The sequence below is a fragment of the Lagopus leucura genome, unplaced genomic scaffold (assembly GCF_019238085.1).
Source record: "Lagopus leucura isolate 7727_CA_CO unplaced genomic scaffold, USGS_WTPT01 Super-Scaffold_100157, whole genome shotgun sequence".
In the NCBI taxonomy this organism is placed as follows: Eukaryota; Metazoa; Chordata; class Aves; order Galliformes; family Phasianidae; genus Lagopus; species Lagopus leucura.
Window position 1 is genome coordinate 45,166,092 of NW_024962334.1, and position 21,573 is coordinate 45,187,664.

The 21,573-nt window shown below is 44.6% G+C and overlaps 1 protein-coding gene across 1 annotated transcript in view; it reads left to right on the forward strand.

Moving 5' to 3' along the window:
* The window catches only part of ACVR2B (activin A receptor type 2B), an 89,652-nt gene that overhangs the window by 60,408 nt on the left and 7,671 nt on the right, over window positions 1-21,573 (forward strand). Inside the window, exons 2-7 of the mRNA XM_042888663.1 lie at window positions 10,537-10,744; window positions 14,346-14,455; window positions 15,754-15,905; window positions 17,724-17,867; window positions 18,905-19,048; window positions 19,906-20,054. Of these exons, the coding sequence (XP_042744597.1) occupies window positions 10,537-10,744; window positions 14,346-14,455; window positions 15,754-15,905; window positions 17,724-17,867; window positions 18,905-19,048; window positions 19,906-20,054 (907 nt within the window). The remainder of the gene's footprint in view (window positions 1-10,536; window positions 10,745-14,345; window positions 14,456-15,753; window positions 15,906-17,723; window positions 17,868-18,904; window positions 19,049-19,905; window positions 20,055-21,573) is intronic.

Sequence of the window (21,573 nt, forward strand, 5' to 3'; positions counted from 1 at the left end):
TGCTGGTGAGTGTGTAATCAAGATAAAAGCTAATAAGGTGATTTAATTTTTTTTTCTCTTCACATAATAACTCTTCAGCATTTCTTGTATAACTTGTCTTCAGAGAATCTGAAGTTATCCAGCCGTTTCTACTGTGCCTTTTCATTATTGTAACAGAAACAATCAGTGGAAATTGCATGATGCTATTGGATTGTGCTACATTCCTTCCTCAGGTCATTTGATGGTTGCTTTTTTGTTGTTTTTTAATAGACACAAAGGAGAAAGGTACATTTCTGTAAACACGAGACAAGTCCTAGATGTGCTGTAGTCACTCGGGAGATACTGCATTGTAAAAGAGGCTTTTGAAACTGCTCATGTGGGATTTGCCATTAGGAGTATAAAGACTGGAGAAACCGACTTCTAATTCAGCTGACAACTGGCTTCTCATCCTGTCAAGAATTTTAGGAATGTCTTTACTTCCTTTTGGAGGGCTTAAGGCTAGTGTGTGATTGCTAAGGCTAGAGAGTCACTTTTCTTCCTGCCTCCCTTTTTTTCCTCACTAGGCTCAGCCTTCTCCTTCTTCACTTGAAGCCTGTTAACTCTTCAAATACCAGTGCACTCTGGAAAAGAGGCTTTCAAAAGACAGTGCGTTTGTGTTCTGTTTGTTTCTTTGTTTTGCTTCGGGTTTATTCATTTTATGTATTTTATTTAATTTTGCAAAACCTGAACGACGTGAGCATCTAGGAAGTAATGTAAAAGATATCATTTGCTTCAAGGAGCTGTCAAGTGCTTTCATATGTACTGTTGTGAGCTGTACTGAGGAAATTCTGATTGGGATGTGGTAAAGAATTATTTTCCTTCTTCCTTGTAACACCAGTTATAAATCGAGCTATTGCTTTGTGTCATGTTTTTACCCTTTGAACTAAAGTGTAGGAGGTCATTGGAGCATCGGTGATTGCTCACTCACTGGTGGTTGCAGGTTGACCAGCACCTAAAACTCTAAAACATAAGTATGAATGCAGGAATTTAGTTGTCCTATATGTCTTATGAGAATGCTCTTTGCCCCAGAGAGCTTAATTACCCATCAAAGCACTGACCATGCAGATCCAAGCAGGCTGAGGGAGATGTGGGCTTAGCTGTGACCAATGGCTCTACATAAAGATCCTCTGCGTGATCCTGCAGCATTTCTTCTTTCTGAATCCCTTTGTGTCTCTGAAAGAGAAGTCAGGGTTCATCTTAGCAATAAAGTGGAGACTCCAGGTGAGATCAGCCTACCAGTGTTCATCATCAGAGTAGAATAGAGGCTGGACCTTATGCACTGGAAAGGGAGAGACCTAGTAAGACTTTTACTCTTGCCATTCCCTGCCCTTCACCCGGCTGGTAAAGAGAAGCTAAATACCAGTAAGTAAAGCCAAGGAGCAGCAGGAAGGCAACCTTAGAAACCAGATTTCTAGATAAATCATAGAATGGCTTAGGTGGAAGGGACCTTAAGGATCATTCATTTCCAACCCTCCTGCAGTGGGCAGCCAGCTGAGGCTGCCCAGGACCCCATCCAGCCTGACCTTGAATGCCTCCAGGGATGGGGCATCCACAACCAATGCGGGCAGTAGTCCCAGTGCCTCACCATCCTAAAAAGAATCTAGTGACAAAGAATTATGAAACTGATTATTTCATGAATTCAACACTCACTCATGTCATCTGCTGACAAAGTGAGTCATCTCTACAGTGCATTTGGATTTTGGTTGGTGATGGAGCTTAAAACTGATTTTGAACTCTGTCCTGGCAGATTGTACTATTTTATTTTCTTTCTTCTTCCATCCTGCTGAGAAAACTGCCCAGCTCCAAGCTTTTGATTATTCAAGTGGAAGAGGGTGACAAGAAGACAAACAAACATCATTTAGTTCTTGGGGGCATGCTTTCCTGATGTCTGACCTTTTGGACTTCCCACATCATCTTGTCCATTTACATGCATTACAGTTTTTCCAATTACCAGTGAATTAAATTTGGAATTGTGGTATTTGGAAATGTCAAGCAGAATCAATAGAAAAGCACTTGGGGCCCAATCTTAGTAGACTCAGCACATTTTAAAGCATATTTGAAATGTCCCTGCTGCTAAATCTTAGAGGGCCACATGTAGATGATGAATCGAGGTGCTGCTGGTTGAGGACCAAAATTCTTAGCAGGTATGATGTTCCACCATTATATTAGGTGTATGTGGCATGTTAGACACATCAGCCCCTGTCTGGATGAGACCTTAGAAATAAGGAGCTCTGAAAGGGCATTTCCACAGATGACAGCACTCTCAGATGTTTGGTCTGATTTTGGGTAGTCCTATGTGGAGCCAGGAGTTGAACTCGATGATCCTTATGGGTCCATTCCAACTCAGCATATTCTGTTATTTTATTTATCTGAGGAAGGATGAAGATGGTGGGATGGAGCAGGCACATGTGAAATGGCTTGGAAAGAAGTGGTTGTGGTTATTGCTGCTCCTGATGTCTCTGTGCTCCACAAGGAGATGCTCCCATATCCTCATCCCTTTGCCTTGAAGGAGATGGCTTGAGCAGGGCTTGCTTTGAAAGCTTTTCAAAACTTCAGTGTGTTGGGAGAAAATATTTATGAACATACATGATTTCACTTCCTTCTCCCATGCTCTTTCAAGACCTCACGCTGTCTCCCCAGGAACATGGAAGAGAATAAATGATTGTGTTTTAAATGTCATTTCAGAATTTACTGCATATTTTACTTAGTGATTTGTGCATCTGGCCAAAATCTTTTCAGGGGTATAGTTGGAAATATCTTTCTTTATCTTGTCACTGAAAGTCTAATATTTTCTCACTTAGGCTGGAAAGTTTGAGGGCTGAGACAATGTTCTTACTAGGTTATTTGCACAATGCATACCCCATGAGCTTCTTTTTTCATGCCAGAGAGTAGTTGTCACTACCCTAAGCCAAATAAATGGGCTGCTTAATGCACAAATTAACGCATTAATGCTTAATGTACAAATCTATGGGGAAAAAAATACCCCAAAAACAATGTGCTTGTTCAAAATGTCACGGTCTGGAGTGAAAAATGGAACTAACCACTATGGAAATCCTATAGGGAGCAAAGGATTTCCTTGGTGTGGTTGTATGGAGGTAGCAAGGAGGTGTCTCCTAATGAGAAGAGTCAGTGTAGGAACAGTCAGCATTCACCAGGTAGGATTTGTGATGAGAATCTTGCACATATATTTGTTTTGAGGTGGTGACATGCTGGGGACAAGTGGCTTCATACCCAGCAGGGACTTGAGGCCAATTTTGGTGCAAAGCTTTGTGTCGATGATGATGATGATGTTGATTGAGGCTGGCTTCATTTGCATCAGTGATGGAGATGTAGGTGTCCCTGTTCATTGCAAGGGAGTTGACTTACATGGCCTTTAAGGGTCCCTTCCAACTCAAGTGATCCTGTGATTTTATCTTCCTGGCCATAGCACAGCAATGTGTGCATGTCTCTCTCTCTCTCTCTATTTTTTTTTTTAAAGGGCCTTTTTTATATATTGTTACTAATCTGATTTGAGCATTGCTGCCCAAATTACCTCATTTGTGACCCAGAGTGCATTTAAACATGAAATACAGAAACACCACGGCATTAAATGCTTCTGATTGATCTCCCTGATGGCTTTATTAAAGAACTAAAACATTTTTGGGGAGACAAACGCAGTTAGCAATGCAAAGGGAGAAATCTAATTACATTTTGGCTTTGTCCTTAACTGAGATGATACAAAATAGGATTTTCCTAATGGCTAACTAAAATATCTATTCTTTAGATAAAATATAAGAATGACCAGCTAAGTTCAAGTGAAAAAAAAAACAAAACACTACTTCCAAAAATTGATTAACTGCTGGCAATGTTTCTGTCCTGCTGCATGCCAGCCCCGCCTCTGGCCTGGCCAAACCTCCTCGGATCCCTCTTGGCCAGAGAAATGATTTACAAAACCTTTTCCTGAGCAATCCTCCCCTTTTGGGCCAAGAGATTCATCTCATCATCTGCACACGTGTGTGTGCATACTCTGTATCTCAGAGAACTGAGTAACACTCATCTCGCTCAGTTCCACCCCTGCACGAGAACCTGTCTGGTGTTGTGGGCTTGTGTAGAGCTGGGCTCTGTGTGTCCTTCTCCAGATCCTTTTTCTATCCATTCCATTCAATCTAAAGTACCAGGGAAACTATTCAGAAGAATTAAATATGTACTGCATTCTTTCCCCAAGTTGGTGGTAATGACTCGTAAAGCACGCTTCTATCATAGAATCATAGAATCTCCAAGGTTGGAAAAGACACACAAGGCCATCCAAGTCCAACCGTCCTCCCGTCACCAATGGCACTTCCTAAATCATGTCCCTCGACACATCCTCTATGCATTCCTTGAACATTTCCAGGGTTGGTGACTCCACCACCTCCTTATGTTTCACAGTGCTAGCAGTCTGGGGGAAAATTGCAATAAAGACCTAATTCTTTGAAATAATTTCCTGGTTATCTTTTAACCGACTTAAGCCCAAGTTAAAAAAGAGATAGATGGGAAGGGGATTGCTACACAGATGTCCGTGGAAGCTGTGAAGCGTGAGTCATGGTGTGAATATAGAAGCCCTGAGCTGTCATCCCTGGTGAGCAGGAGGATGTATTTCTTAATATTAAAGTTCCTTTTTTAATTTTAAAAGAAAATGACTTAAATCCTCCTGTCCTTTTGAGACTGGTTGTCAATGGCATCATTGCAGGTTACCATGGCAATAGATGCTGAGATAATAGATTAACAACCATTGATTGACTAGAAAACTCCAAGCTCTTTTATCGTGGGATATGCCAAATCTATTGACAGAAAACAGAATTCAAAGTAATATCCTCCCTTGGCGTGATGTTCTCAGTGCTTCATGGACTGGTTTTACCTGATCGGGCTTAAAAGCCAAAACATTTTGGAAAAAGTTGTGGTTTTTTTTTTTTCTTACCAGGATATTTAATTAGGGGTTGCCCTTTCCTGCCCTAGAGGATCTCCCACACACGTGTGGCCAGGAGAGGTGAGCCTGAGGTTTGTGACTGAGTGTCCACGGTGATGTGGATGGGCTGCCAGCCCAAAGGTACAGTGAAGTTTTGGCCGGAGCAGCTCATTTCTGGTACATGGGGCTGTGCTGCTTCAAAGCTTTGTGAAAGAGCCAGGGATATAAGCAGTGAGTTTTTAAATCCTCATGCACAGTTATGTACTTAACCACAGATGTCATCGCTGGTTTGATGCCTTGCCTAAAAACGTATTTAGGCTTATTGTTTAAGTACAGCAGGAATGAAATCATTGTGCTCAGGGAATAAGTGCTGGAGCAACACGTACTAATTGTGGATTCATTATAGGCTCTGCAGAGATACAACTGGGTGGTCTCTCTGGAGCAACGTTTCCCAAACTTTCCCAGTTGCGAGCCTTCCTCTGGCTTGATTTTGTGATCTGAAATGTTATCAGCAACAACTTGAATCTCTTTAAGCTGCAGTCTTGCATGTGACTTTTGGGTCAGTGAGGTGGGGACGAGCTGAGCATCCCTGCAGGCGTGTGGCTGGTGGGTGCTGCTTGGCCAGGTGAGCACCAGCTGCCTTTCCTTCCCCAGCCTATCCAAACGCTGCTGTGGTTTGAGGGATAGTTCTTGAAAACAAAACCAAACCTCAAACAAAGGGCCCGACTTTCATAATCACACATGCAAGAATGCATCTGCAGTTGCTTAATTGCTACATGCAATTACCCTCCAAATTAGAGGGCAATTACCCCAATTCAGTGTACAATCTCTGTCATTTTATATTATAAAATTACATGTACAAATAGCTATATAGGGACATAACCAAGTGTTTGCAAATAACTTCAGTTGCATACACAGTTTTGTGTATAAAGCCCGGTGGTTTTGACAGTTAGGCAAACAGGCTGTCTGGGAAATCACTCTGTGTTTGTGCAGACTATTTTGACACATCCCATCTTCTCGTATATACTTTCATTTTAGTTTTTAAAAAGGGGACAGGCAGAGATAAAGAGCTGAGATTTATAGCAGCCTTCAGCCTTGGGGAAGATATTCCCTGCGTGTCTAATTATGAGCTAGGAGCTCAGCAACTGCTAACACCTAGACCCAGAGCTGCTACCTTGGATCCTGGCTATAATTTAGCAGATGTCGGATAATGACACAGCCCCGCTGATCTGTTGGCAGCTCCACATTCAGAGAGCAGAGTTTGAGTCTCGGATCAACAGCAAGGTCCCAAGGCTGGAGTCCTGGGGTTCAAGAGGACCCTTTTTAATGAGCTCCCTCTGTGCTTGCAGCTCCCATGTGCAGGAGTGGCTGCACAGTGCTTCAGTCCTCTTCCCATCATTACCTGCCTTGATGGGTGCTGGTCTTACTCGGAAAAACCCTTGTGATGCTGCACTCTTTTGAAGCAGACTTGGACCCAAGGGAACCAACCTCACAACAGCTTCTCAGGGCTGCGTTCAAGAAGTTGGTGGTGGGTGACTTCCCTCTGTCATCATAATGTTGGGATGCTGAGTGTTGTTTTGGTTTGGTGGTACATCATCATCCCCACTCCGCAGCATCCCTAAAGCTCCTCCTTCATGCAATGGGATGTCAGAAGCACAGCTGCTATAGTGAAGCCTTAATTCTTCCTTGATTTCAGGAAGGATTTAGAATCATAGAATATCCTGAATTGGAAGGGACCCATAAAGATCAAGTCCACCTCCTGACTCCACACAGGATCACAAAGAAATCAGACTACTTGAGACTTTATTCCTGAAATGAGTGAGTCATGGGATTAGAACCAGTTGTTGCTGCTGTGCATGGAGGGACGCCCAGCCTGCTCCAAGCCAACCCTTGTTGCATTTATTCATTAGATGTGTGTGAGTGGAAGGTCAAAAATGCTTCCCGTGCCCGTTTTAAGGCAATCCCATCCAGTTCTTCTTGTAGACCTCTTGGGGCGCTGCTGTAATGGATACAGATGTCCCCATGACCCAGTGAGGGAAGAGGAGGCAAGCAGAGCCCTGCTCTTTCCTGCTGAGACCATTTGAGCAGAAGCAAAGAGTTTCCTGCAGCCATGGGCACCCAGCAGACTGGGGATGCTCACCAAAAGATGCACTAAAAATATCGGAAAACGGGTAGGGAACACACAGGCTCTTCAAGTGTCTCCTGAAGGCAAGCATCCTTGGGAGTGGTGTTAAGGAAAACAGACATGTACTAATCATCCAAAGCTTTGTGCTTGCTTTTGTTCAACTTTGATGGTGGGGAAAAAACTGTGAAAGGCCGTTTTCTTGGCGCAGTTGCTGTTTGCAGAGTTGGGTTTTTGTGTGTTTGCAAGCAGATCTTACTCTTAATCTGAAACTTGTTCCAGAAAAGACAACTGTCTTGGGGGAGGGGAGCCTGGGCTGAGCTCAGGATTTAGCAGGCTGGAATTTCTTTTTTCAAAGCACAGTGGAAACCTCAATTCTCCCCGCAGCTTTGTGCATTGCATCAGCCCTCATCTCAGGTGAAGAAAGCAGAGACTGCCTGATATTGCTTGAGGTTACAGACAGAGGTAGCTGAGCCGGGATTAGATCTTGGGGCTGCTTCCCAGGCAAACGGTTCATTAAATCCCCTCCTTTCTGGGAGATTTGGTTGGGAGAGGGGAGAGGAAATTTCCATCTAGTGCTGAAGCAGGATTTGGTTTGCGCTGATGGAAATGATATTAGAAAATGTGCTTCGAGGAATGAACCAGAAGGTGATAGTGAGTGTTAGCTATCAGCTGGAAGCCATGTTAAGTATTACATTGAAGCTAAGATATTTGCTTATTCCTTTATAAATAAAAAGATACCACCTCCTCACGCACACAAGACAATGCTCCCTTGCTTTCCTGCTGATTTGACTCTTATTTAGCAAAAACCCCTAATCTGCCCTAACAAAGCATGGTGTAAGTATCAGCAGAACAAATATCAAGGCTTTAACAAGGAGTGTCAATATTGACACTGTTCCGTGTTGAGGGATATTGGTAGGTTGTTTTTATTATAGTAAGCAACTTGTCAGAGGAAAACTCAGATGGAGCTTTGCGAGCGCCGATAAAACCTGCAGGTGCTATTGAAATTGAGCTCTTGTTCGTGTGTGCTTTGAATATAATTTCCAGTTTCTGAAACCAGCTTTATGACTTGCTCCTACCCCTCCTCCCTTCCAGTCTCTCCCACGATGCAGATGAAACATTCTTCCTGAAAAAGAGTTATTGAGGAATCAAACACCTCTTCAAAAGGCAAAGAGATCTTTCTAGTCTGATGTCTTTGCTCCATACTATAAGCTACCCATCGCTGAGGCCCAGTGTTGGCAGCTGGAGCAGGTTGGGCACATCACCCCCAGCCCGTGCAGTAACTGCGGTGGCAGTTCTTGTGATGCTCCTGCTCTGTGCTGGGTCATCTTTCCTCAAGTGACAGGACATGAGGAAAGGGTTCCAAGTTGCACCAAGGGAGGTTTAGATTGGATATCAGGAAGAATTTTGTCATGGAGAGGGTGAGCAGGCATTGGAATGGGCGGCCCAGGGAAGAGGTGGAGTCTCCATCCCTGGAGGTATTTAAGAGGTGTGTGGACTTGGTGCTAAGGGACATAATTAAGTGGTGGGACTCAGTAGCTTAGGTTGATGGTTGGACTTGATAGTCTTGAAGGTGTTTTCAACTTAAAGGATCCTGTGATGATGCACACTCTTTACTAGCTGCCTCTTGAGAGCTAAAAACTGGTGCAGTAGATGGGACTGCATGCAGTAGCTTGAGTGCATTCTCCAGCTCAAATGGCATCTCCTTGGTGCTTTACACACTTCTGATCCCTGCAAAATTGAAAGCTGATTCTGGGAACAGTTTGGAGATGTAGCAGCTTCAGAAGGTGCAAACAGGTCAGGCTTCCTCCCTGTTCACTTAGAACAAATCCTTTAGTCCTCACGCTTCAGCTCTTGGGATTAAAGTAGTTCTTTCTTCTCTGGCTGGGTGTTGTGAGTACACTTAAATTGGTGGTAGATGAGTGTTCAGATAGGGCAACTGATGTTCCAGGGAGCCAGGATCTGGTGCCCAGACCTAGGCAGAGTGTTCTCTCTGCTGGCTGTAAGCCACTCATTGCTTAGTGTTTCCTGAAGGCCAAACTGAATCACCTTTTAGAGACCTTTCAGAAGTGCCTTATTTGCTGTGTTGAGCAGTAATCACAGACAAGTTTGCATTTAGATTGTCCAGACATGGCCCTGACTGCTTTAATCTCAACATTAAACCTTGCATACCTTTGGAGAAAGCAGAGTCAAGAAAGCACTACAAAATTATCCTGCCAGTGAAGTACTGTGTTTTGCAGAGGTCTGGCTTTTCTGAGGGCTCAGCACTTTCATTTTGCCATCCTGATGGAGCCATTCAAGCTTTTTACCCACTCAACACATTCCATTGAGATACTTATGTTTTCTGTGACTGCAATCCATCAATATAATGGCCAGGTCTGACCTCGCCTTGGGTTGGGCAATCCCAAGGAGAGATGTCTGCAGGGCATCTCAGGATTCACAAAGTCATGAACTTCCTGGTGATGTTTCAGGGTATCCTATTCCAACTCATGTGTTTGGTTCCCTTCCTTTCATTTCAAACAAATCATCAAAATGTCACAGAGCAGAGTATTTCCAAATGAAGAGAGAATTTCTAAGACTTAAGACAAAATATTTCACATGGAGATACCAGTGTTCCCTTGCTTGATTCCTTTTTCAAGCTGATAATACCTATAGTTGTGCTTGTGCTGTGCGGCCTGGTGGCCATGAAGGAATTCCTTCACCGGGGGGACCTGAAGAACTTCTTGGTAAAAAGTTAGTGTGAGGAAAAGGTTATGGAGAGTCCCCGGTTTGTGGTGGCCAAAGGTCCATTTGGTGTGGCTGCAGTTGTTCAGCGAATAGAGTTGCTTTTGCTTAAGATGTTTCTTGGGTAGAAAGGGGCATGAGACACGGCAACCACAACATAAAATGTGGCATTTAGCAGCACCTTACCAAAATAAGCTTGAAACGGGATCTAAGTGAGATGAGGCTGGTCTGGCTCTCATCTGCAGGTTGAATATTATCTATTCCCTGTTACGTCCTATCCGCATAATAAACTGTTTATTTTTAGACAGTGCTTCCTGAAATAGTGATGGAGAGGGAGTGTGTAACTGCATTGTGTGACAGCCCAGCAAGCAGCACGCTGGGAGATTGTTGTTCCTAAACAGGATTTCTGTGGTTGAAAAACACCAGGAATGGGTTATCTTGTACCCTCCTGTGCTATAGTTGTGTGTGTTGCTTGGGCCAGAGGAGACCTGTGGGTCTCTGTTGGGCTCTTGGCTTTCCCACGAGCTCCTGGTGTGAACTAAGGCAAACCTGATCTCTGTTCTTCACATCCACTGGCAAAGGAAAACACCCTGTGCTGAAGCTTACATCTGTGATATGCTTATTTTATCCATGGTAGAGAGCGATACTAACGCCTGCATCACCCAAAGCCAAGCCCCATGGAGCTGTGCCTCCTGAGATCTGTTAATGATGTTGCTTGAATGTACTTAGGCTTTGAATTTTGCTTCAGGACCAGGTCACGGGGAGGCAGAGACGAGGGAATGCATTTACTACAACGCCAACTGGGAGCTGGAGAAGACCAACCAGAGCGGCGTGGAGCGCTGCGAGGGGGAGAAGGACAAGCGGCTCCACTGCTACGCCTCCTGGAGAAACAACTCGGGATCCATCGAGCTGGTGAAGAAAGGCTGCTGGTTAGATGACTTCAACTGTTACGACAGGTAATAGCCTAACTGGTTTATCTGAATGCAGGTTTAATCGCTCCTCTAAGTGCAAAGGCTCATGGTTTTTGCATGGAGGAAAAGAAAGCGAGTCCAAGTCAATTGGCCCATTCATCCCCAGTAATTACCTCTGTTGCTAATGCAGCTCTCAAAATTGTCATGTTACTTTCTAAATAAAAGCTGCAAAATGCAGTTTTAGTTTTGTTGTGTTTTTTTCCATTTTTTTTTTTTTCCTTTAGCAAGGCTTTGATAATTCTGGCATGCTTTGAAAAACGTGTCCTGTACCATCAAATGAAGAGCAATATGTTCTTCCAAGAGCATTTGGCGATACAAAGGAAAACTTGGAATCATTTGGAGCTCTCTAGAAAAAAAAAAAAGAAAAAAACACGGATATCTGGGGGCATTTAGAGGTTGAGATATTCTGGCATTTGTGATGTTGCAAAAAGTTTTGCTGTTTTTCAGCTGAGTTGAGATGAGCTGGGAGAAAGAGTGAGGCAGTGAAAGCAAAGCGCGTGTTTGTGTGTTGTTGCCTGTAGTGAGCTGAGAAGTAAAGAAGCTTTGTAGTGCGAGGGCTCCAGCCTCATTAAATAGCTGGGAGAATAAACCAGTCTTTTCTCGCTCCCCTTGATGCAGTTCTACAGAGGGGAAATAACTGCACTATAGAAAATGGCCCTCTGAAGTTTTGCAGTTCAAAAGGACAATGCTTGGTGGTTCTGGGCTCAGGCAGGGGTTTCTGCTAAAAGAAAAACAAAACAACAAACACCAACCAACCAAAACCCAGCCCCATCAGTAAGGATTAATAGAACGTAACATTCAAAGGTTTACCTTTGTGTCACACCAATATAAGATGCTGTCACCTTTGTCCAATCACAGCATCCTTCCCAATCAGTCACCGCTGCACATTCTGATTCCAGAAGTTTTTAGGACATCAAGTCTTAAGCCACGGGGCTTAAGCTTAAACCAGCTTTGTCCAAAGGCTGGAAGCTTCCCTTAGTCATTGTGCACCAGCCCTGGTTCTGTGTCTGTTGGCTTGTCCTGGCTGTGAGTAGTTCCTCCTCTTCCTTCTCTTATTAGCGCTGAGGTTACTTTCCCACCACACCTATTCCCTTGCCAGTTGTATGCGCTCTATATATAGTGAAATTCTTATTCTTTCCTGATAAATCAATCCTTCTTGGCCTATTAGTCATCTTAACACCGATCCTTCTGAGAACAGAAGGTCACTCCAGTTCCCTACTTACAAGCAGAAGTGTTTACTGTAAACAGATTTCTCCTTTCATTGCCTGCTCTCATACACAGTGACACTTGTATTGTCACTGAGTGTCTCTGCACGGGGATGTAGTGCTTCTTAATCTTTGTCATAACGTGTTGCTCTGTTACAATGGTGCAAAGTTTCCAGGGCTCCTCACCAGCCTTTTCACAACTGCAAGGTTGAGCATCCATTATCCCACAGCCTGATTCTTCGAAGTCGCAGTTCAGGGCAGAGCAAAAAGATCTGAGAATTAGGAAACGGTGCGAGTGTTGAAAGCAGCATTTGAATTAAAGGTTAGCTTTAATTAAATAAAGGCAGTTTAAAATGAGTCTCTTCTTTCCTTTCTTTTTTTTTCTTTTTTTTTCCCTTGAGTGCCCTCTTCAGTCTTTCATGCAAGTAGTGTATCTCGAGAAGGTAAAAATGGTTTAAAAGTTGATTTTTGCAGTCAGCAGTGTTGTGTTGATGCCTTTTATCCAGAGTACCACTGTGTGGGATGCTGAGCTCCTTGGGTGTTGCTCCTGGAGCTGTCAGGACACGGCCCTGCCCTGTCTTCCCGTAGCTCTGCTGGGTTGAGTGCATCGGCAGCACTCGGTGTGATGTGCCAACTGCTCCATCTTTGTCACAGAAAGGTGACACATGCAGGAATGCAACAGTTGGGATGCTGAGGGTAATGACTCCTTCCTCTGCTGTCTATCTTAAGGTAACAAGAATGTGGCGTGTGAGCGTTGAAGGCTACAGGGAGAAAGGACTGTTTAAAAATCAACCACGCGCTGTTCGTTTATTTACACAGCAGAGGTTGTGCTCACGTTCCCTTCAAGACCACATGAACTGCTCCAAAACCTGCACTCTGCTACCATGGAATGATGTGTCTTTCTCTCCCACCGCATCATTTTTAATATTTGCTAAGTATAACATGTCATACGTACCTGGATGGCTGCCCTGAGCACACACCAACTGGGATAATGAACTGCAGATGCGGAGCAGGCTGTTTTCATTCATTAGCTTGATTTCTGAACCGACAGATTTAGCAAAGGATGTCTTTGCTATTGAAGATTCTGATACTGATGTGGTGAAATCTGAAGGGCTTGTTATCTGATTTCAGGGAAAAGCATCTGGAAGCGTTGCTTAACTTGTTGAAATATCTTTGTCCATTTGAATGACTCAAATAGCTGCTTTCTTCTTTGAAATTGAAGCAGAAAAAGCCCTCCAAGCCCACCAAGTGCTTCCATGAGCCATTTTATCTAAAGCTGCTTTTTTTCCCCCCCCAAAAAACGTCCTGACAGGGACCCTGCGGTATGATTGGAGAGAGAGCCCTTTCCATTCTTCTCGTGGCATTATGTCAGTGATAGCACAGAAAGGGAGGCTTGGCGTGGGTTCATAAATGAGTAATAATGTCAAACACATATGATTGTTTTGCTGCTTCCTCCGAGTGGTTGAAGGAAGGAAGTCATGCATATAATTTAGCCGGTCTTCAGGAAATAGTTTGATACAGCTCTCTGCGGAGGGAACAAAATAACTAAAAGCAGAGGGCAACCTGGCAAAAAGTGGCAGGGAAGGGAAGCAGGTATTTAAGAAGTAGAAAGAAATTTCTGCCACGGCACTGAAGATATCACTGCATCGATCTGTGGGAGAGGGAGGACGTGTGGAAGTACAGAGGGAAACCTCAGTGCTAAGAGGGCTACCTGGAGAACGGGCAAATGAGAAACAGGAGAGCTGCAGCCTGAATTCCTTTCGGGCTTTTGCGCGGGTATGGGATTCTTTTAAAGGAGAAGGAGGTGGCACTGCAGATTAAACTCAGAAGGAAAAATGAAAACCAAAACAAAAAGCCCTGCAGCTTCCCACCTGCTTTCGGCAGTCAGAGGCGCTGCTGGTGACTGGTATCCTTGTAATATGTAGAGTTAGGGAGCTGGGGATGCTTCTGCCTGTGAGAGCAGCCTTCATGCACCCCTCTTTGTATGTGCTTTATAGCATCAGCTTTACAGCATGCCTAAATTCCCTTCACCCTCGGCAGCATACGTGCAGGCTGCAGGAACAACACAGCTCAGGGAACGAGGCATCTCTTCATTGCTTTTCTGTTTCTCATTCACTTAGCGGAGCCTGCTGTTATTTATTACTTGCCATCTAATGCCTTCAGTACATATGGAAGCATTTGTTTCCTTTATGGCCTTTTTGAGGGTCCTTGCTATTCACTGGGGTATTTGAGTGCCAAGTTTCCTGCAAGCAGAGCCTGTGGAGCTGTGCTGGTGGAAGGGGACACGAGAAGACAATTTGGGGGAAGCTCTGCATTTGCTCCCAAACATGAGCTGACTGACGTTGTTTTTTCTCTCCCCTTCGCTGCTGCGTGTGATGCAGGCAGGAGTGCGTAGCTACAGAAGAAAACCCTCAAGTGTTTTTCTGCTGCTGCGAGGGCAACTACTGCAATGAGAAATTTACCCACTTGCCTGAAGTAACCGGCCCAGAAGGTGAGGTGTGCTGTGGATGATGTGTTGATGGGGGTTTCTTCATCTTGACCTGATTCGGATTGCTGGATGTTGATCACAAACACATATCTGAGAGCACACATGTGGTCAGTTGGTTACAAGCCCAAATACTGGGGTTCCTTAAGAACAGTTTTTTAATGTCATTTCGCTTTGGTTGAAGTGTACTGTATCACCATCTCATGTGTCAGCAGAGAGGATTCGGTTCCCTTGGTTTGCAGTAGGCTCTTAGCAAAAGCAAGCATGCAAGGTAGAGAGCAGTGCGACTCACACAAGGCAGATCAAGACACAAATTCATAAAGGCATTCTGACACCTTCAATAATTTTCATTTCACAAACACCCGAAACCTTGTTTTATTGGCTAAAATGCAGCATTTTTTTGGTCTGGGAATTAAAAGGAAATGGGTATTTTTGGATATATTTCAAGAAATAAATAGTCACAGCAGGTTCTTCTTTTGAGGCTAATAGAAAAATGATTATTCCTTTTGCTGTAGGCTCACAAAGATATCTTTCAATGAAAATTACTAAAGCAGGTGTATCTTTTCTTAGCATGGTTTCTTTTACTATCAACTACCTGCATATACTGAGATATCCCCATAGACCATTATCAGATTTTCCTAGGCTTTCCTGTTAGGTTTTTAATTGTTTACATGATTTTTATTATCTCCTGTTATTAACGTACCCGTAGCAACCTAGTAGCAAATATTCTTTCTCTCACAGTTTTTTGTTTTATTTGGCAAGTCTTGCTATTTTTTCCTTCCCTGTCTCCAACATAGCAACATGGCTCCATTTAGTATTCCCATTGTTTGTATCTCAACTGCACTGATGTAATTTGGAACAAGAGCTACTGTGGGAATAGTGCATTTGATTGTGGCTCTTGCAGCATTTTGCTAAAAACTGACATCTTGTCAATCACTGTACAAGGCAAAGCAGCACTGTGAGGGGTTTCGTGTTTGCTTAATATCTTCAGAAGGGTTAAGAGAAGGAAATTTTATGTCTTTAAGTATCTCAGAAAAAATGCCCATCTTAAATAAAGATCAGAGGGGAGCTCAATCCAAGGAGTATGATTTGGACCACTGGATCATTCGTAACAGCAACGTGGAAAGGAGTAAATGATGGAGTCTTACAAATTCTGCTGGATGCAGTGAGACATACCACTGTGCCTTATAGACTCCAGAGTAGAAGAAAGGAGGGGTGTTTAATTATATTTGGACAAGTAGCTGATGGTGTGTTTGCACGTCTAAGAAGTCCTTCCCCTCGTTTACCCTTTTCTTTCCTTACAGTCATATATGAGCCACCACCACCAACGCCCTCCCTGCTTAACATCCTGGTGTACTCTCTGCTGCCCATTGCTGTCCTGTCAGTGGCCATCCTCTTGGCCTTCTGGATGTATCGGCACCGCAAGCCTCCCTACGGGCACGTTGACATCAATGAGGTGAGGAAGAAAGCTCTGGGTTCTCCAAGTTGATCCCCTCTGTTTGGACTTCATGGAGAAGTTTATCACAGAATTATGAGGCAGTATGGTTTGGAAATGATGCTAAAGATCATCTACTTGCCATAGACAGAAACTTCCACTAGACTGTGTTGCCTAAAGCCTCATCCAACCTGACCTTGAGAAGATCCATAGCCTCTCTGGGCAGCCTGTCCCACTGCCTCACCAACCCCCTAAGGATAAATTCCTTTACATTTAACGTTTTCCAAGTGGCCTAACTGTTCTTCTCCATCTTTTTCAAGTCAGCACTACAGTAGGCCCCATGGCAGTGCTGTGAGGCTGTTGGGTTTTGACCAGGTTATCATGATTTCCAAAATTCCAAAGGGATGAGTTACACAACCCTGCTTGGTGATTATTCTTTCCTCAAAACTGTCAAACCCATTGCCTAATTTCAGCTAACTTTGCAGAGGAGTAGAAATTGTAGAGATAAGTAAGTTCCTACCAGTTTTATGGGGTGAGAGGAGATGTTTTCCCTGTTGAAGCTCAGCTTTTATGAGCCATCAGAGAATGCATGCAGAAGGTCATCCTCACAGCCCAGAGCTATCGAGAACTGGTCTTTGCTGGCTCTGCTGTGCCCTGAACTTTCTGATCTCTTAAAAGGAGACCAGCAGCTACCTCTGCTTTCCTCCTCCACCCTGTAGGGACCATACTGTGAGCCTTGCAAATTGCAAGCAGATAGGAGAGAGCTCCAGAATCAGGTGTAGGTGGGACTTAAGTTGTTCTCCCATTCAAATGCAGGGTTTAAACAGATGCTATCTTTATTACCCTGATAGACCTGTTTACTGCCCATTGCTAGGGCTATGGGAAGCATCCTAGATGAAGTGCAAAGCAGCTGGAGGTTTTAGGTGTATTTTGCTGTTGAATCACAAAGATGAAAAAGTTCCTACTTTTGGCAGGAGGCAGCCTTGAGGTCATCAATGTTTTACAGCCTAAAATAGCTCTTGCTTTGAAAACAGTAGAGAGTTCAGGTTTTGCCAGAGGATGACAGGCAGAAGTTCGACACACAAAGTGACACTTGAAGGCATAGGCTGTTATATATGTTCCATACAAATACCTCACAAAGCAAAATAGGGAATTTTGTGCTGCTCTGGCTGTGAACAGCACATCAGTAATTTGTAATAAACAGTATGGTGACCTTGTTCCCTTCCTTGAGGGACATGCAGAGCACACTCAGATGGAGGGTTTGGATTTTGGTTTGTCCAGCATGGAGCCAGGAGCTGGACTCGGTGATCTTGTTGGTCTCACCCAACTTGGGATATTCTATAATCCTTCGCACCTTTTGCCACACACCACCTCTCCATTCCCCTACAAAGACAGGCTGAGGGCTTGTTCAGCCTGGAGAAGAAAAGGCTGCAAAGTGACTTCATTGCAGCCTTCCAGTACCTAAAGGGAGCCTATAAACAGGAGGGGAGTCATTATCTACAAGTGTAGATAATGGCAGGACAAGGGAAAATGGTTCGAAGTTGAAGGGGGGAAGATTAAAGCTAGATATCAGGGGGAAGTTCTTTACAGAGAGAGTGGTGAGGTGCTGCAACAGCTGCCCAGAGAGGCTGTGGATGCCCAGTCCCTGGAGGTGTTCAAGACCAGGTTGGATGGGGCCCTGGGCAGCCTGGTCTAGCATTAAATATGGAGGTTGGCAGGGGGGTTGGAGCTTGATGATCCTTGAGGTCCCTTTCAACCCAAGTCATTCTGGGATTCTGTGATTCCCCTGCTTTGTTTTACGGCCCTGCTACAGCTTGTGACCGTTGTTTTCCTGTGCAGGACCCCGGCCCACCACCTCCTTCTCCCCTGGTTGGCCTAAAACCTCTACAGCTCCTGGAGATCAAAGCCAGGGGACGCTTCGGCTGCGTGTGGAAGGCTCAGCTGATGAATGACTACGTAGCAGTGAAAATCTTCCCAATTCAGGTGAGAAGGGCATCACCCTCGAGCTCACCCACAGGTCTGCCGTGCCAGTGTTGAGATGCTCTGAGTACCCGTGGAGGTGTTGTCACTACCATTACAAAGGCTGGAGGAAATAGTTCAAGGACCTCGCCTATACTTTCCCCTGTGATATCTCATTACCAAATGCTTCCTGAAGTAGTTGTTGCAAGAAGGGCAAACAAGCACATTTTGAATCTTCAGGTTCTTAACACTGCTGCAAAAGTCCATGTTATCAGAAGTTGGCCTGCAGTGCTTGAAGTGCACATGAAGGACCAAATGCTTAGCTTTGTGTGTCCTATCCAGGAAGGCTGTAAACCCAGACCCCAAGCTAGCAAACAGTTTGTAGCTTACAGAGACACAACCCCAGTGCTGTGCAAGTTCACTGCACTGCAGTGTGTCTGTCAGCTCACTTCTTCCACTTCAGGAAACCTTTGAATGCTCCCGGCTTGACTATTAGGAATTGCAAATAGAATGAGTAGAGCAATCAAAAGTCAAATGAAAGAGGAATGACTGAAACGTCTTTGTGCTCTTTCGCTGTCTCCTTATTCATTAATTTTTTTCTCCCTGTATTTGTTGTCATAGCATTGCTAAAGGAGATTTGCACATCTTCTGTCCATGCCAGCTGTGACCTACTAGTAAATATTCAATACAGTCTAGATTGGATTTGCAGTCGTAACAATTACAGCTACAATGCAGAGCTGGGTGCTGTGTGCACAGGCTTTATTCCTTACTGCTTTCTTAGAAAATCTTGAGAAGTCTTATTTCTCAGTGAGGTTGGGTTTGGATCCCAGCCCCCTGCCCAAACATGAGGAGAATTTTGGAGAAGAGTGATTGGGAACAATGACTTCCATTCTTCTTCCAGCATCTACCCTGTAGGAAAATAGCCTCATTTCAAAGGGGTGCATCACATCCTAGTGCTGAGGGATGTATTGAGAGGGACATGAGCAGCTCTGACTGGCTGAAGAAGCTGTTTGCTTTAAAGGGAAGTGTGATCTTCGATGGTATGTTTCTCTCTGCTTTAGGATAAGCAATCTTGGCAGAGTGAGAGGGAGATTTTCAATACTCCTGGCATGAAGCATGAAAACCTTTTGCAATTTATCGCAGCAGAGAAAAGAGGGACAAACCTAGAGACAGAGCTCTGGCTGATCACAGCGTTCCACGACAAGGTAACGTATCATTGTGCATTCATTTGGGGATAGCACAGGGGTGGCTGGCCTTGAAGTAGTGTTTGTTGGCTGATATTCTCCCAGAAGCTCCCCCAGTTGGTCTCCCCTTCTGCAAAGGCCCTTCCTTTAGCCTTCAAGACTTTCCTGCACAAACGTCGGATTAAGAAAGGTGGGACCTGAGGAGAGGGAGGTGGCACAATAGGCTGCACACAGCTCACGTATGCAGTGTCTGCCATCTCATAACATGTGGAGATGAGCCAGGGAGAGCTGGGGGTTGGGGCCATTGCATTCCCAACCCAGCAATTGCAGATAGGCTCTGTGTTTGCTTTTGAAGCTGAGGGCATACCTCCTCTTTCTTGAATTGCTTTAGTTATCAAACATGACTAACACTTAAAATAAAACAAACACACACAAACCAAGGGTTGAGCCAGCAGCATTATCCCTCTGTTTAATCCAAGGTCTTCTGAGTCAATCATTTCCACCACCAGTTGATACGATGCAACATCTTCTATTGCATGCAGATGTTTTCTCTTTCCTAGCCTGTATGACTTGTTCTTTTTGCAATTACTTCGTCCCTTCCTTCATCAACCTCCCAAGCAGATGAATAGATTTGGGACACATTTTAGATATCCATATACTTTTCATGCTTTCATGAGCCAGGGACTCGTGAATGCTTCTGGATTTTATTTCTTCTTCTTCTTTTCTTTTTTTTAACATGTGCTAGTTTTATTTTTTGCCTGTTAAATGAAGGTTCACATTTCTCAGGCACTCATTAAAACTAAATGAAACCGATGAGTCTGCACATCTGTCACATAGCAATGGCTGTGATTAAGAATGTACGATGTCCTGTTTCTCAGGGCTCTCTCACGGATTATCTGAAGGGCAATATCATCAGCTGGAACGAACTCTGCCATGTTGCAGAAACCATGGCCCGTGGCTTGTCTTATCTCCATGAGGACGTCCCGTGGTGCAAGGGAGAAGGACACAAACCTGCTATAGCACACAGGTACAGCCTCTTTCATTAATGCTTTTCAGGTGCTGTGTTCAAATGTTTGTGACCTTGTTGAAATGATGCTGTTGAATAGAAGAGGAGATTGTGGTTTGGGGAAGTAAATGCCTTTTATCCCAGCAGATCCTGTGCTAAGACAGGAGGTTTTTTTACCCACATCTCAAATGGGAAAGAGCTAGTAATCAGCGTCTTGTCTGCGAAATAGTAAGAGTGGCTGGTGGTGGTTTGTGGCACACGTCTGAAGGGTGGGGGCTTCTCTCTGCCCTCACCTTGTCTTGATATATGGTGAAAAGGAGCCTGGTTGCTGCAGAACCTCCCTTGGAAGGGGCTGTGCTTCATAAATCACATCATAGAATCGTAGAACGACTTCGGTTGGAAAGAACCTTAAAGATCATCCAGTTCCATCCCCATCGCCATGCACAGGGTTGCCACCCACCAGATCAGGGCCCAGGGCCCCATCCAACCAGGCCTTGAGCACCACCAGGGAGGGGGCATCCACAGCTTCTTTGGGCGACCTGACAACTTCTCTGGGCAACCAACACTTGTATTTATGGAGTGTATTCTTTCCTATGTATGTACGACTGATAACTCCTCTTCATGTCTTCCCACAGTTTCTGAACGTGGGTTCCAATAGAGAAAATGCAGAAAATAGCTGTTGTTTGTTTTTGTGGTAGTTCTGCGGTGCCAGGGTGCTGATGGGAGAAAGCAGGGGAAGGGGCTGTGCATCTGAGACCTCCTGGCTCACATGTGGGGACAGCAGAATCCCAGATGGAGCAACAGAACTATCTTCACTGCAACAGTGCTTGTTGTAGCCCTCTGTATCCTTGCATCCTTCTCCTGCCTTGGCTGAAGCATTGCTGTTTGCTGGTGGCACGGCAGGAGGGGAGTTTTCCAGAAGGGATTTGCGCTGGTTGTGTGGCAGCGTTCGTAATCCGCTGCTCTTCATTGAGGAGGGACTTAAACCCCGTGCCCAGCTGCAGCAATTTGCATCTGATCAAGTGGGGCCATCTTCCTATAAGGCGAGATAATCTCTGTTTTTGCAAGGGTGGCCCTGCGCACGCTCCCCCCCCAAGATCTTGAGGTTGGTGGGAGCTGCGGGCTGGTGAAAGCCTGCAGCTGCCTCTGTGCTGCTCCTGGGGCTGACCCTGTGCCCCTGACATTTGTTCCCCACAAAATAAAGGCAGCGGTGTATGCAGGAAAATTCCTGAGGGTGGGGAGTGGTGAAAAGCTGCAGGAAGGCTTTAAAGCAACAGATCGTGCTCGTTAGTGTCCCCATCCATTTAGCAAATGACAAAAGATAGAGAATGCGCTGCTAGGGTGAGCTGAGGCCATACCTACAGAAGGGGGATTTCAGGACATAGCAGATCTCCCTTGGATTACCCCACTCTTTTGCATTAAAAAAAAAAACACAAAAACAAAGCCAAAAGCACAACTTACTTTTTATAGCCAGAGATAACATTGAATGGGTTAATAAAATATGTGCAAAGCTGCTGGAAGGCCAGGTGGGACTCCCTGA